The sequence below is a fragment of the Dipodomys spectabilis genome, unplaced genomic scaffold (assembly GCF_019054845.1).
Source record: "Dipodomys spectabilis isolate Male_0828 unplaced genomic scaffold, ASM1905484v1 ptg000015l, whole genome shotgun sequence".
In the NCBI taxonomy this organism is placed as follows: Eukaryota; Metazoa; Chordata; class Mammalia; order Rodentia; family Heteromyidae; genus Dipodomys; species Dipodomys spectabilis.
Window position 1 is genome coordinate 8,957,290 of NW_024870692.1, and position 12,890 is coordinate 8,970,179.

Consider the following 12,890-nt stretch of genomic DNA (forward strand, 5'->3'; position numbering starts at 1 on the left):
GTGAGATTTTTCAGACAAATAGGATTTAACGATTAGAATCCAAATCTCATTATTTTAAATTAGCATACCTACTTTCCTGAGTAGTAAACAAATTTGAGTTAGCAAATGTTTTAACAATTATGCATATATGAAAGGCTGCTGCCCTTAATCACCACTAATAATGTATTACCAATAGTTGTTAAAACTCTCAAGAGTGGGTTTACATAGTTAATTCTTTTTTTTTTTTTAATTTTTGTTTTTGTCGGTCATGGGGCCAGAACTCTGGGCCTGGGCACTGTCCCTCAGCTCTTCAGCTCGAGGCTAGTGCTTTACCACTTGAGCCACAGTGCCACTTCCAGCTTTTTCTGCTTATGTGGTGCTGAGGAATTGAACCCAGGTCCTCATGCATGCCAGGCAAGCACTCTACCACTGGAGCACTTTCTCTTTGTATCCTGTCCTCCATCCTTCCTCTTTTTCCCACCCCAGGAAACAAAGTATTTGTTTCTTAGCAACATTTAGAGAACTTTACTACCTGGGTACAACCACCAGACAGAGTAAGTTGTGCTCTTCCATAGGAACCTTTTCCCACTTCATACTTATATGCTATTCAGCCTTGAAACTACCTGAGACACCCTGAGACTACAGGTGTGTCCTTCCTGACATATGAAGTCTAGCTTGTTGGCTCATGCCTGTACACCTAGCTATTCAGGAGGCTGAGATCTGAAGATTGTGGTTTGAAGCCAATCTGGAGAAGCAAAGTCCATTAGACTCTTATCTCCAATTAACCACTAAAAAGCCAGAAGTGGTGCTGTGGTTCAAATGGTAGAGCACTAACCTTGAGTGAAAAAATTCAGGACAGCACCTAGGCCCCAGGTTCAAGCCCCAGGATCAGCTCCCTCCCCACCCCACCATCAAAAAGGAGAAAAAAGAAAAAGTGTGCTTTATTACTGTAGTTTCTGGTAATTAAATCCATTTTAGAATTTATAATTGATGCTAAATTATAGTGCAGGAAGGTACAAATATAAATTCAAGAAGGATTTCTTTCATATTCTGGTTAAACAACATTTAAATGAGTATGCTAAATTAATCATTCCTGGTAGGTTTGTATGGAAACCTTGAAATGTAAAAGAGACTTGTTTTTAGATCAGTGATGGTTTTGCTCTATACTGTATTAACTCCTACAGCAAGCAATATACATTATTCTCATTTTTATCAGACAAAATTTTTAGGACAATTAGAATTTTAAGAAGTATTTTTTTTTTTTTTAGATGATTGTGCTAGTACACTCCTGGAATCGCTAGCCTGGAAGGCTGAGGCAGGAAGATTGAGAGTTTAAGGCCAGCTTGGGGTACAAAGTGAATTCTAGACTAGTCTGGATTGCATAGTCAGATTTTGTCTCTAAAAACAAAACCAAACAACACCCCTCCCCCCCATAACAAAAGAAAGTTTGCTATATAAAAACTTGTTGGTTGTTTGAGTGTTCTGAATAGTTGATAGGAAGAATCTTCTGTGAAAATAAGCAAGTTGGTGGGGGGAGGAGTTGGGGAGGTGGGGAAGAAAGGGAGGGTAGAGGAAAAACAAAGGGGGATAACAATGCTTAATAGGAAATGTACTCATTACCTTGCTCATGTAACTGTAACCCCTCTGTACAGTATCTTTACAATAAAAATATATATTAAAAAATAAGCAAGTTAATAATAACTGAAATACATTAACTTTTGTTGGTTTGGGTTTTTGAAAGTAAATAATGGAAGAAAGTTTATGTACAGCTTTACTGGTAAAAGTCTCCATATTTTTTTAAATATAAAACTTGCCTTTTACATTAAAAAAATTCATTGTTCCCTAAACATTAAATCTATTGTTTTTTTTTTTTGAGATGGGGCCTTGTGACCTATTTTTGCCTTGGATAGCTTGATAGCACCAGCTCAGCCTCCTGTGTAGTAGGATGACAGGCCTATAATAGCTATTGATTGAGATGGTGAACTTTTTGACCTGGCTGGCCTTGAACTTTAATCCACTTGATTTCTGCTTCATAGGTAGCAAGGATTACAGATACGAACCATTCATGTTTGTCTCATGTTTGTCTCCCTTATTTTCTTTGATATCTCAGATATCCCCTGTAGCCCAGGCTAGCCTGTACCTTACTATATAGTATGAGATGGCTTTGAACTCACCATCCTCATGCCTCTGCCTTTTAATTATTTCTTGTTTTTTTTTTTTTAATTTTTCTACTTTTATTTAACTTCTTTCTCTCCAAGTGACCATTGCTCAGTATTTACTTCTGGATCATTTCCTTTTTTTCCTACCTCATTTACTAGGAGTTTAGCTATGCTCTTTAAAATAGTTGACTTCAGGAAGTGGCGCTGTAGCTCAAGTGGTAGAGCACTAGCCTTGAGCTGAAGAGCTGAGGGACAGTACTCAGGCCCAGAATTCAAGCCCCACGACCAACAAAAAACAAAACAAAACAAAATAGTTGACTTCATAGCATTCAACCTATATATGTAAAAATGGAATCAGGTAACAAAGGATGGTGGGGTTAGAATAAGAGGAGGGGAGGGGAAGTTGATGGAAGGAGTAACATTGATCAAGATATATTGTATTACTAGGCACTTGTGGATCATGCCTCTAATCTAGCTATGGAGGAGGCTGAATCTGAGGATCATGGTTTGAAGCCAGCATGTCAGAAATCCCTTTTGACTCTTATTTTTTTTTTTTTTTTTGGGGTCCGGTCGTGGGGCCTGAACTCTGGGCCTGGGCGCTGTCCCTTAGCTCTTCAGCTCAAGGCCAGTGTTGTACCATTTGAGCCACAGCGCCACTTCCGGCTTTTTTCTTTTTGCTTATGTGGTGCTGAGGAATCGATCCCAGGGCCTCAGGCATGCAAGGCAAGCGCTCGAGCCACCTTCCCAGTCCCTTGACTCTTATTTTTAATTAACTAGAAGAAAGCCAGATGTGGAGGTGAGACTCAACTACTAGAGTACCAGCCTTGAACAAAGAAACTAAGGAAGAGTGGGAGTTTCTAAGTTCAAGCTCCAGTACTAGTGCTTGTGCATGCATGCTCGTGTACACACACACAGAGATGTGCTGTATTCATAAATTGAGTTGAAACACCCCCCCCCCCCCCCACGCCCCTTTTTTTAGTTGTGGGGATTGAGCTAAGGGGGCCTGAGCTCTTTTGCTCAAGGCTAGCACACTCTACCACGTTGAGCCACAGTGCCACTTCCAGTTTTCTGGTGGTTAATTAGAGATGAGTCTCATGCACTTTGTTGCCCAGGCTGGTTTTGAACCATGACCATCAGATCTCAGCCTCCTGAAGAATTTATGATTACAGGTGTGAACAACCAGTGCCCAGCTGAAAACCCCTTTTTATACTTACTTAAAGATAATAAAAAAGTAAGAGAGATGAAGCAAAGGAACTTAGTTTCTAAAATTTTTGCTTTATATTTATTGGGTTTTAGAGATGAGCGAGGCCTACTTTTTTTGTGTGTGTGTGATGGTCCTGGGACTTGAACTCTGGGCCTGAGTGTTGCCCCTGTGCTTTTTTTTTTTTTGCTCAAAGCTAGTGGTCTACCACTTAAGCCACAGGATGGCACACTTTTGGCATTTTCTGAGTAGTTTATTGGAAATAAGAGTCTGACAGACTTTTCTGCCCTGGCTGAATTTGAACCACAGTCCTTAGATCTCAGCCTCCTTAGTAACTAGGATTACAGGTGTGAGCTACTAGAGCCTGGCAAGGCTTACTTTTTCTCTTTTCTTTCTTAATGACCACATAGTCTTTGAGAGTTGATCTGTATTTTTCCCCTCTCCCATGATATCTTTGTTGACCTTATAGCTCAGAGGGCTATTCTAGTTGTCTTATTGGGTGATGGAATATTATAAAACATGATTGTCATAATATTTGAACACTCAGAATTTCCTAAAACTCATTTTAACTCTTCATTAGAACAAGTGAATTTTTTAACTAGCTTATATTATACTGGTGTATGGGAATTTATACTGCATTCTATCATACTCCTTATCTTTCAACCCCCTTAAAATTGCATTCCATTTTCATAGTTGCACATAATTTACTTGGACAATATTCAAGCTCCTTTATTCTCCCTATCATCATAACTTTCCTGCTAGTCCTCACCCACCTTTAGTGTCTTTTTCTTTCCCCCCCAACCCACTGTTGATCATTAGCTTTCTCTGTGCTGCTCTCATATATACTTGGGATGTGCTACAAAGTTGTTCACCCTCTTCTTTTTCCATTCTCTCTTCTCTCTCTGAGCAGTCTGTGTTTGACCATCTAAGTAAATATATGATGATGATATGTACTTATGTACATGTCAATGAATATGTATGTCCTTTAGGTTTAACTCCCGCATATGATTGAAAACATGGTATTTTGGGTTCTTTTGAGCCTGACTTGTCTTGCTCAGTGTGATATCTTCTAGTTTCATCCATTTTCTTACAAATGACATTTCACTTTTCTTTGTGGCTGTGTAATATTCCATAGTGTGTATTTTATATCTTCTTTATCCATAGATTGAGTGAATTCTATGACATAAATTATTTCTCATTTAAAACTATAACTTAAGAATTTAAAAACAATTCCAGAGTGGGGTGCCTGGTGGCTCATGCCTGTAATCCTAACTACTCAGGAGGCTGAGATTTGAGGATTGTGATTTGAAGTCAGCCCTGGCAGGAAAGTATGTGAGAATATTTCCAATTAACTACCAGAAAACCAGAAGTGGTGCTGTGGTTCAAAGTGGTAGAGCACTAGCCTTGAGCAAAAAGCTTAGGGATAGCCCCAGGTCCTGAGTTCAATCCCCACAACCTACACACAAAAAGTCCCCCAAAACACTTCCAGGGCTTATTAAAAATGAAATTCCTGATTTCACAGATAAGAATGCTAAAATTAAATGGGATGAACTCTAAGGGCTCTTGCTAGCAGTAACAAGGAAATAAATATGTAGAGAATGATGGAAGTAGCATTTCATAGATTTCTGTAATCAGGTTGGCTTAGTCACTATAATCACACTATAATCCTAGCTCCTCAAGAAGCTGAGATCTGAGGATTGTGGTTTGAAGCCAGCCTGAGAAGAACAGACAAATCTAGTTAATTAGCTAAAAGGTGGAAATGGCGGCATGGCTCAAGTGTGAAAGTGCCAGCTATAAGGAAAGAAGCTCAGCAAGAATGTGAAGCATCAGCACCAAAGAAAAAAATCAACAGTTGATAGGAAAATTTTGATCAGGAGTAGGGTATTTACATAATCTTCCTCACAGATTGTTATAACTACAGGAAATAATAGTAGAGAAGTCAGGCAACTTCTTGAACAGTTGATAAAACATATAGTGGGTATTATGTGTTTTTGTTGGTGATACCTTGAGACAGATAAACTTTCCATAAGTAATATTCCTGCAGAGAATGTATGATCTGAATTTAGTCATTAAGGACTAATGTTTTGACTAATGTCAAACTCTGGATTAGGAATGGTTTATTAAAAGTGGCTAGTAGGTAGATTTTATTAAAAAATACTAATGTCATAAGAGATGAAGGCTGTAAAGATGTTCCAAATTAAAGAAGGCTGAAGAGACAGAACAATGAAGTACAGTACCTAACCTAGTCTGGAACCTCAATTGGGGAAAGGGAAAAATAAGATGTTAAAGACCCATATGGGCCAGCTGATAAAATTGGAAAATAGACCATTAAAAAAAATCAGTGTTTCTGAGGTTGGTAAATCAAAGTTATGTAAGAAATTTGTCCAAAGGATTGGAGCTATGATTCAAGTGGTAGAGCACCTGCCTAGAGAGTACAAGGAAGTCCCTGAGTCCAACACTCAGTACTGCCAAAACAAACAAAACCCTAGTTCTTGTGGTGCTAGACACTGAATCTAGTGCCTCACGTGCGAGGTAAGTAGTTTTTCACTGAATGACATCCCCAGCTCCCACTCAGTTCTTTTTTTTTTTTTTTTTAATACAGTGGATTCTTGTCTGCATCTTTACTCTCCTCTTCTTTTTTTCTTTTTTTTGGGGGGAGGGGGTGTCCGGTCGTGGGGCCTGAACTCTGGGCCTGGGCACTGTCCCTCAGCTTTTCAGCTCAAGTCTAGCGCTCTACCTCTTGAGCCACAGTGCCACTTCCGGCTTTTTTTTTTTCTGCTTATGTGGTGCTGAGGAATCGAACCCAGGGCCTCATGCATGCAAGGCAAGCACTCTACCACTGAGCCACCTTCCCAGCCCCCCACTCAATTCTTAAGAAGTATCCTTTAAGAGTTTATATACTGAGGGCTGTAATATATGCAATTCACCATCTGAATTAGAATTCATGTACATGCATATAGACGTGGCCTTCTGTATACAAGCAAAGAATAAAGCAGGGTAAAATCTGAACAGTGAGAAATTAGTAAAGAGTGTGTAAGGATGCTTAGTATCATTTTTGTGACTTTTCAGCAAGTTAGAAATTAGATAAAAACACTTTTTTTTATGCAGGAGGGAAATGATGTTTTGTCTTGATTTTTATCTTTAAGGATTTATTTACTATTCATTGTGTGTGGATAGTGATGATTATATATTTTAATTTTTTTTTTGGGTCCCGTCATGGGGCCTGAACTCTGGGCCTGGGCGCTGTCCCTCAGCTCTTCAGCTAAAGCTAGCACTCTACCACTTGAGCCACAGCACCACTTCTGGCTTTTTCCTTTTTGCTTACGTGGTGCTGAGGAATCGAACCCAGGGCCTCGTGCATGCTAGGCAAGCACTCTACCACTGAGCCAGCTTCCCAGCCCATATTTTAATTTTTTGAGAGCATATATTACACAAAATAATGGTTTTCATTAAGACATTAATGTATTTTTATCAGATTTTTTTTTTTTTTTGGGTCTGGTCGTGGGGCCTGAACTCTGGGCCTGGGCGCTGTCCCTCAGCTCTTCAGCTCAAGGCTAGCGTTCTACCACTTGAGCCACAGCGCCACTCCCGGCTTTTTTCTTTTTTTGCTTATTTGGTGCTGAGGAATCGAACCCAGGGCCTCAGGCATGTAAGGCAAGCACTCTACTACTGAGCCACCTTCCCAGCCCCAATACAATACTCTTTTTTTTTTTTTTTTTTTTTTTGGTGGGGTCCGTTCGTGGAGCCTGAACTTTGGGTTTGGGCATTGTCCCTCAGCTCTTCAGCTCAAGGCTAGCACCCTACCACTTGAGCCACAACGCCACTTCCGGCTTTTTTCTTTTTACTTATGTAGTGCTGAGGAATCGAACCCAGGGCCTCATGCATGCAAGGCAAGTGCTCTACCATGAGCCACCTTCCCAGCCCCTCATCAGATTTTTAAAACTGTTTTGGGCTTTTCTACAGAATTAGAAGAGAAGAAGGCAGGAATGTTTATGATCAGGATTTTCTTTTTTTAAGTTAATTTTGAGATTGGGGGGGGGGGATCATGTTTTTGCCTGGGGCAACCTCATCTTCCTGTTTATGGCCTTTGTAGTTGGGATTCTAGATGGGCATCGTTATCAGCTTGTTTGTTGAGATAGAGTCTAGCTAACTTTTTGCCTGGGAAGTCTTGACCTGTTCTCCTCATTGTACTTCCTGACTCTACCTAGAGGATTTTAGATGTGAGCCACTCCAAACAGCATCTTAAGTTTAAGGTTCTCAGCTTTAGTAAGTGAGATTGAATGAGAAAAGTAGAATAACTCTTCATCTTAAAAATTAGGCTAAAAGTAACTGTAATAAAGTTGTATTCATTCAATATTTTTTTCTTTTTTTTCCCAGCATCTGCAAAATGGCTGATAATTTAGATGAGTTTATTGAAGATCAAAAAGCCAAACTGGCCAAAGACAAAGCAGAATTAGAAAGTGATCCACCCTACATGGAAATGAAGGTTAGCACTTTCTTTCAACATGTTTTATTGAAATAGTTCCTGAGGATTACACCACTGTAAATGCAAAACATTCCTTTCTATAAATGAGTATCTTCTCTTTTATACATACACTTTAGTTAGGTTATGCTCTCATTCTGCCTTGGGAGCCTGACCCCAGACAAGATTTCAGTGCTTTTGAGGTGAGTTTTTCTTTTGTGGTGTTTTACATCTTAGGGCATTTCTTCCCTCTTTTGCTGGAGTTTTTGTGTATAGTTATGTGCTTCTTAAGATGACTAGGAGATAGTACAAAGAAATATAGAATGTATATAGCACAGATGTATAAGAAAGTTCTCATTCTGTGTGAAGAAGTTAGATTAATGGATTTGAAATTCTTTGAAATCTCTATTAGTAAATTCATTTGGGTAGTGTATTTTGTACTATTTGCTTTGAAGATTAATTTGTTACAACTTTCTGTAGGCAGTGTCTAGAAAGTTTTAAAGTTATTCTCATTTTGGTGAAATAATTTGTCTAGCAAACTCTGAGATTATGTTAGGTACTGCTAGGCTCTGAAAACACTGTACTAAATTAGACAGATATGTCATGATCTTTCATGGATAAGAGTATGTAGCAAGTTGATAAATCTGTGCCATATGCTCTATCATAATAGAAATACCATGTAGATTGCTTTGCTCAAGTAATCGTCTTACCTTTGTGTTAGCATCTACTAATATTTATCAGCATGTGTCCTGGACAAAGCTATTTAAGTTGAGATCATAATTTGGATATTCTAATTATGGAGTATTTTTACTTGCATAATTAATATTTTTTTGAGTGTTAAGTATTAACAAGACATAGTCCTAAAAGATTATATTTCATAGTAATCTGCGATAAGTGATGATGTTGTGATTGTCTGAATGAGTAAATGGAGATGGGGAATTAAATACTGAGGCTAAGGTGATAAGAGTTAGAACTAGTCTTTGACTCTTGTTAACTTGACTGCAGTGCTTATTTCCTAATCCATCATATTTGATTTTCTTCCTTCCATAATAATCTGTCATGAACATGGGTATGCCAAGGATTTCATATGTATCATTTAGTCTAGTTGTAATATCCCTATGAAGTAAGGGCCATTAAAAAAATAGACCAGGAAAGTGAGATTCAAACAAGTAATTTATCCAGGTATATACAGGTAGGTTCAGGACTGCAACCTTCATCCAGTTCCAGTCTATGCTCTTAATTACCCTATGGCACTGCAGGCTAGCATGCAGTGTTTGGAGTTATATAGTATAGTACATAGCTTTAAATATGCCTATTATAACCTCATATTAATAGTAAATAACCTTTTAAGTGTTAGTTCAAGATCATCTGCTCATTGAAGCCTTGTAGTCTCTCTTCCAGCATTTCTGGGCTTACCAACCTTATCCTACCTTTTCCCCATAGCTCCTGCTCTGTTCACTCTTTTTATATCACATAATTTATATATCATGTTTCTTATGTGTCTTACCAACAATTTATAAGCTTTCTGATGGCATAGGTTTTTATATATTCTTTTACTCATTAATGTAAGAATTCATTTTTGATAAGTACATGAATTAAATTTATTATAATATTCACATAACTTTGTTTAATATCTCAAACCTTACATTTAAATCTTTCCTATTACCATGTAATTTAGTGAAGCTATTTAATTAAAGTTTTGATTAATTGCAATTGTGTACTCCTTGCCCCTAATTTATAATCATTATGTCTCTTTCAGGGAAAGGCTTCAGAGAAGCTTTCTGAAAATAGTAAAGTATTAGTTTCCATGGCTAAGGAAAACATACCACCAAACAGTCAACAGACCAAGGGGTCCTTAGGTATGTTATAAGACACACTATACTAACTTTAAGATGTCTTAGCAGGTCATTCTGAAGGAAAATTATCTTTGTTAGAAGAAATTATTTATTTGAAATTCTAAAGCTTTACTTTCTGGAATCATTAATGTGACAATATGGATTGCATATGAAACTTAACTTATGCTGAGAACCTTGTACTTAGTATTACCTTAGTTAAGATTTAAAGAAATCAAAGCTGGGTTCCAGGGGTTCATGACTACCTATGAGAAGGCTAACACCAGAAAATTGTGGTTTGAAGTCAACCTGGGCAGAAAAGTCTGAAAGATTCTAATCAACTAGCAAAGTAGCCAGGCTGGCTCAAGGGGTAGAGTGATAGGTGTGAGCAAGTGAGCCAAGCAAGCTCTAGGCACGTGAGTTCAAATCTATAAGCTCTAAGTTCAAGATTTGGTCTAGCCGGGCACTGTTGGCTCACACCTGTAATCCTAGGTACTCAGGAGGCTGAGATCTGAGGCTCAAAGCCAGCCCAGGCAAGGAAAGTCCGTGAGACCCTTCTCTCCAATAAATCACTAGAAAACCGGAAGTGGTGCTGTGGCTCAAGCGGTAGAGCGCTAGCCATGAGCTGAAGAGCTTAGGTACAGCGCCCAAGCCCAGAATTCAAGCCCTAGAACTGACCAAAAAAAAAAAAGATTTAGTCTCAGCAAAAAAAGATGTATAGAAATCATAGCAGCAAGTTTGTATAGCATAACTAAAAATTAATTAGAAAGTCTGAATGGAATGTGTATGTGTGTGTTTGTATGTTGAAGAAAATACACTTATTTCAAAATCAAATATACTTAAAAGATATAAAACATTTGATTAAAGACCATCATGTACAGATTATTGTATTATTAAATACAAAGATATAAAAATTAATATTATGCCCAGCCACTTAGGAGAATTGCAGTTTGAGGACAGCTTGGGCAAAAAATAAACACAAAAGCTAATGAGAGTTCTTCACAAAAAATAAGCTGGGCACAAATGTCTCATACCTGTCATCACAGCTACATGGTAAGTGTAGGTGAGAAGATCTTAGTCCAGCTGGCTCTAGGTAACCAAAGGCCTGGGGGTATGGCTCTAGTACCAAATAAATTTAAAAAAATACTATAGTCATACTGATTTATGATAGTTTTAGTATGTATTTGGAAACTTTATCATTTGTTGGTAGGTACAATTTTTAAGAAAATAGGAATATTTTTAAGATGCATGTTGAGAATCATTGATGGTGGCTAAAACTTTCACAAAGAAGTAAGTCAAATATGATTCATTTGATTGAAAAATTGTTCTCATTTGATTCAAAGCTATTCACATCTGGACTATTTTATGGTTAGAGGTATATTCCTAAATAGTTTCTTTGCTTTTGTATACTACCAAATAAAAAAGAATGTTGTCTAGGAGACTGAATAGTAGTTAATGGACTTTTTATCACTTTACTGAAAAAAATCCTCAAAATGACTGTACTACTGTAAATATCAGATTTATTGTTAACTTTTTACATTTTGATTTCCTATAAGTTTAGCTAATATACATCTATGGTGAATTAAAGTGTTATATTTTGATATAGTTCCTTAATTTTTAAGGTCTTCAGCTTCTTTATCTTCTGGTGCTAAGATTTTTATGAGTTCAAAAATTGGTTATTCTAAGAGGTAATTTTTAAAAGGTTTAAGAGTAGATTTTTCTCAAGTACGAAGGTCATTAAAATCAGAATCACTTTGTGATTTTGGAGTTACAGCTTTGTTTGAATTGGGATGTTAAACCTGTGGACCTGGCATAGGTTGTTTCTTTAGTTTATTAATGAACATTTGACTTAAAAGGTGCTTGTGATGCAGTTATTGAATGTATATGAAAAGATAATTGATACATAATTGGACCTTAATAGTGTTTGCCCTTCCTCTTTTACATCTTCTAAAAGGAAGTTTTTTGATTTTTGAGAATTATCTTAATTCTTTGATCATTATGTTCACAAATGATAAACTATTGAAAGTATAACTTAAAGATAATTCCTTCTGTTTTTTCATTGGTGTTTCTTTGGACTCTGATGTAGGCCTATCTTCTCACTTTATTTGCTAAGTAACTGTGCATTTATTCATATAACTTTATTTACCTATAGTGTATTCATAACTTACTAAAGCTATTCCAACTCTAATTTCTTTTGTGAGCTTTAGGTCCCAGTTCTTTTATCAACTTCAAATAAAATAAATGTGTAATTTCTTATTGAACATCTCTACCTGGATGTCATGAGCTCAAAACATATGTAACATTTACTCATAATCCTCTGCAGTGTTCTAGTGCTTCTACCTCAGCAAGTTGACTGCAAGTCATTCTTGATTCCCATCTTCTAGCAGTCAGAATCCAACTTCTTCCTGTGCCTCAAGCCTCCTCCCCTACCCTGGAATGATCTTAGAGACCCCAGAGGTAGCATGAGACCAGGCATCAGGATCCCCATGTTAAAGAACTAGACAAATACAGTTGATTCTACTGGCTAACTCTAATTCCACTTACATTTTTTTTTTTAAAAAAAAGTACGTTGCTATTATCTTTCACTTAAGATTTCTGATTTATAGTTTAGCTCCCTCTAATAGGTCTCTGCACTTTTTTGATAAAAGTATCATGTCAATTTACTTCCCATTATATTTCCATTATCTGGCATAGTGCATGCTATTTAGGTGCCTGAAAAAGAGGTTTTAAATCTATATTCTCATTGCAAATATGAAGTCAATTTCCTTGGGAATTTACTTTCCATGGAATCTTTTTTTGTAATTGTCAACTGAAATTATTATTGTTTTTTTTTGTACTGGTCCTGGGGCTTGAACTCTGGGCCTGGCTGCACTCTCTGAGCTTTTTTGCCCAAGGCCACTTAATCTGTAGCTCCATCTACTTTTGGTTTTTTGCCAGTTAATTGGAGATCAGAGTCTGATGAGCTTTCCTGCCTGAGCTGGCTTTGAACCTCAATCATGAGATTTCAGATCTCTTGAGAACCTAAGATTACAGGCATAGTCACCAGTGCCTGACTTGAAACTATTATTGATGTACATTGACTTACTAAAGAATACTATGCAGTTACTTTGACTAACTTTATAACATAAACTGAATATATCCTTTAAATGATCAAACACAGTTTTTTTTTTTTTTACTGCAAAACAGTTTGATAAGTGACCATTTCCTGTGGAACTGTGGAACTCCTCTTAATAATTACTTCCATCATCAGATGGGCT

General features: G+C 37.2%; 1 protein-coding gene across 9 annotated transcripts in view; it reads left to right on the plus strand.

Moving 5' to 3' along the window:
* Nucleotides 1-12,890, plus strand: part of Cspp1 (centrosome and spindle pole associated protein 1) — a 122,551-nt gene that overhangs the window by 1,265 nt on the left and 108,396 nt on the right. For all 9 annotated transcript variants that reach the window (XR_006145236.1, XM_042666373.1, XM_042666400.1 and 6 more), the window contains exons 2-3: nucleotides 7,717-7,825; nucleotides 9,561-9,660. Coding sequence is in view for 8 of the 9 variants with exons in the window: in XM_042666373.1 (XP_042522307.1) it covers nucleotides 7,727-7,825; nucleotides 9,561-9,660 (199 nt within the window). In the remaining variant the exon portion in view is untranslated. The remainder of the gene's footprint in view (nucleotides 1-7,716; nucleotides 7,826-9,560; nucleotides 9,661-12,890) is intronic.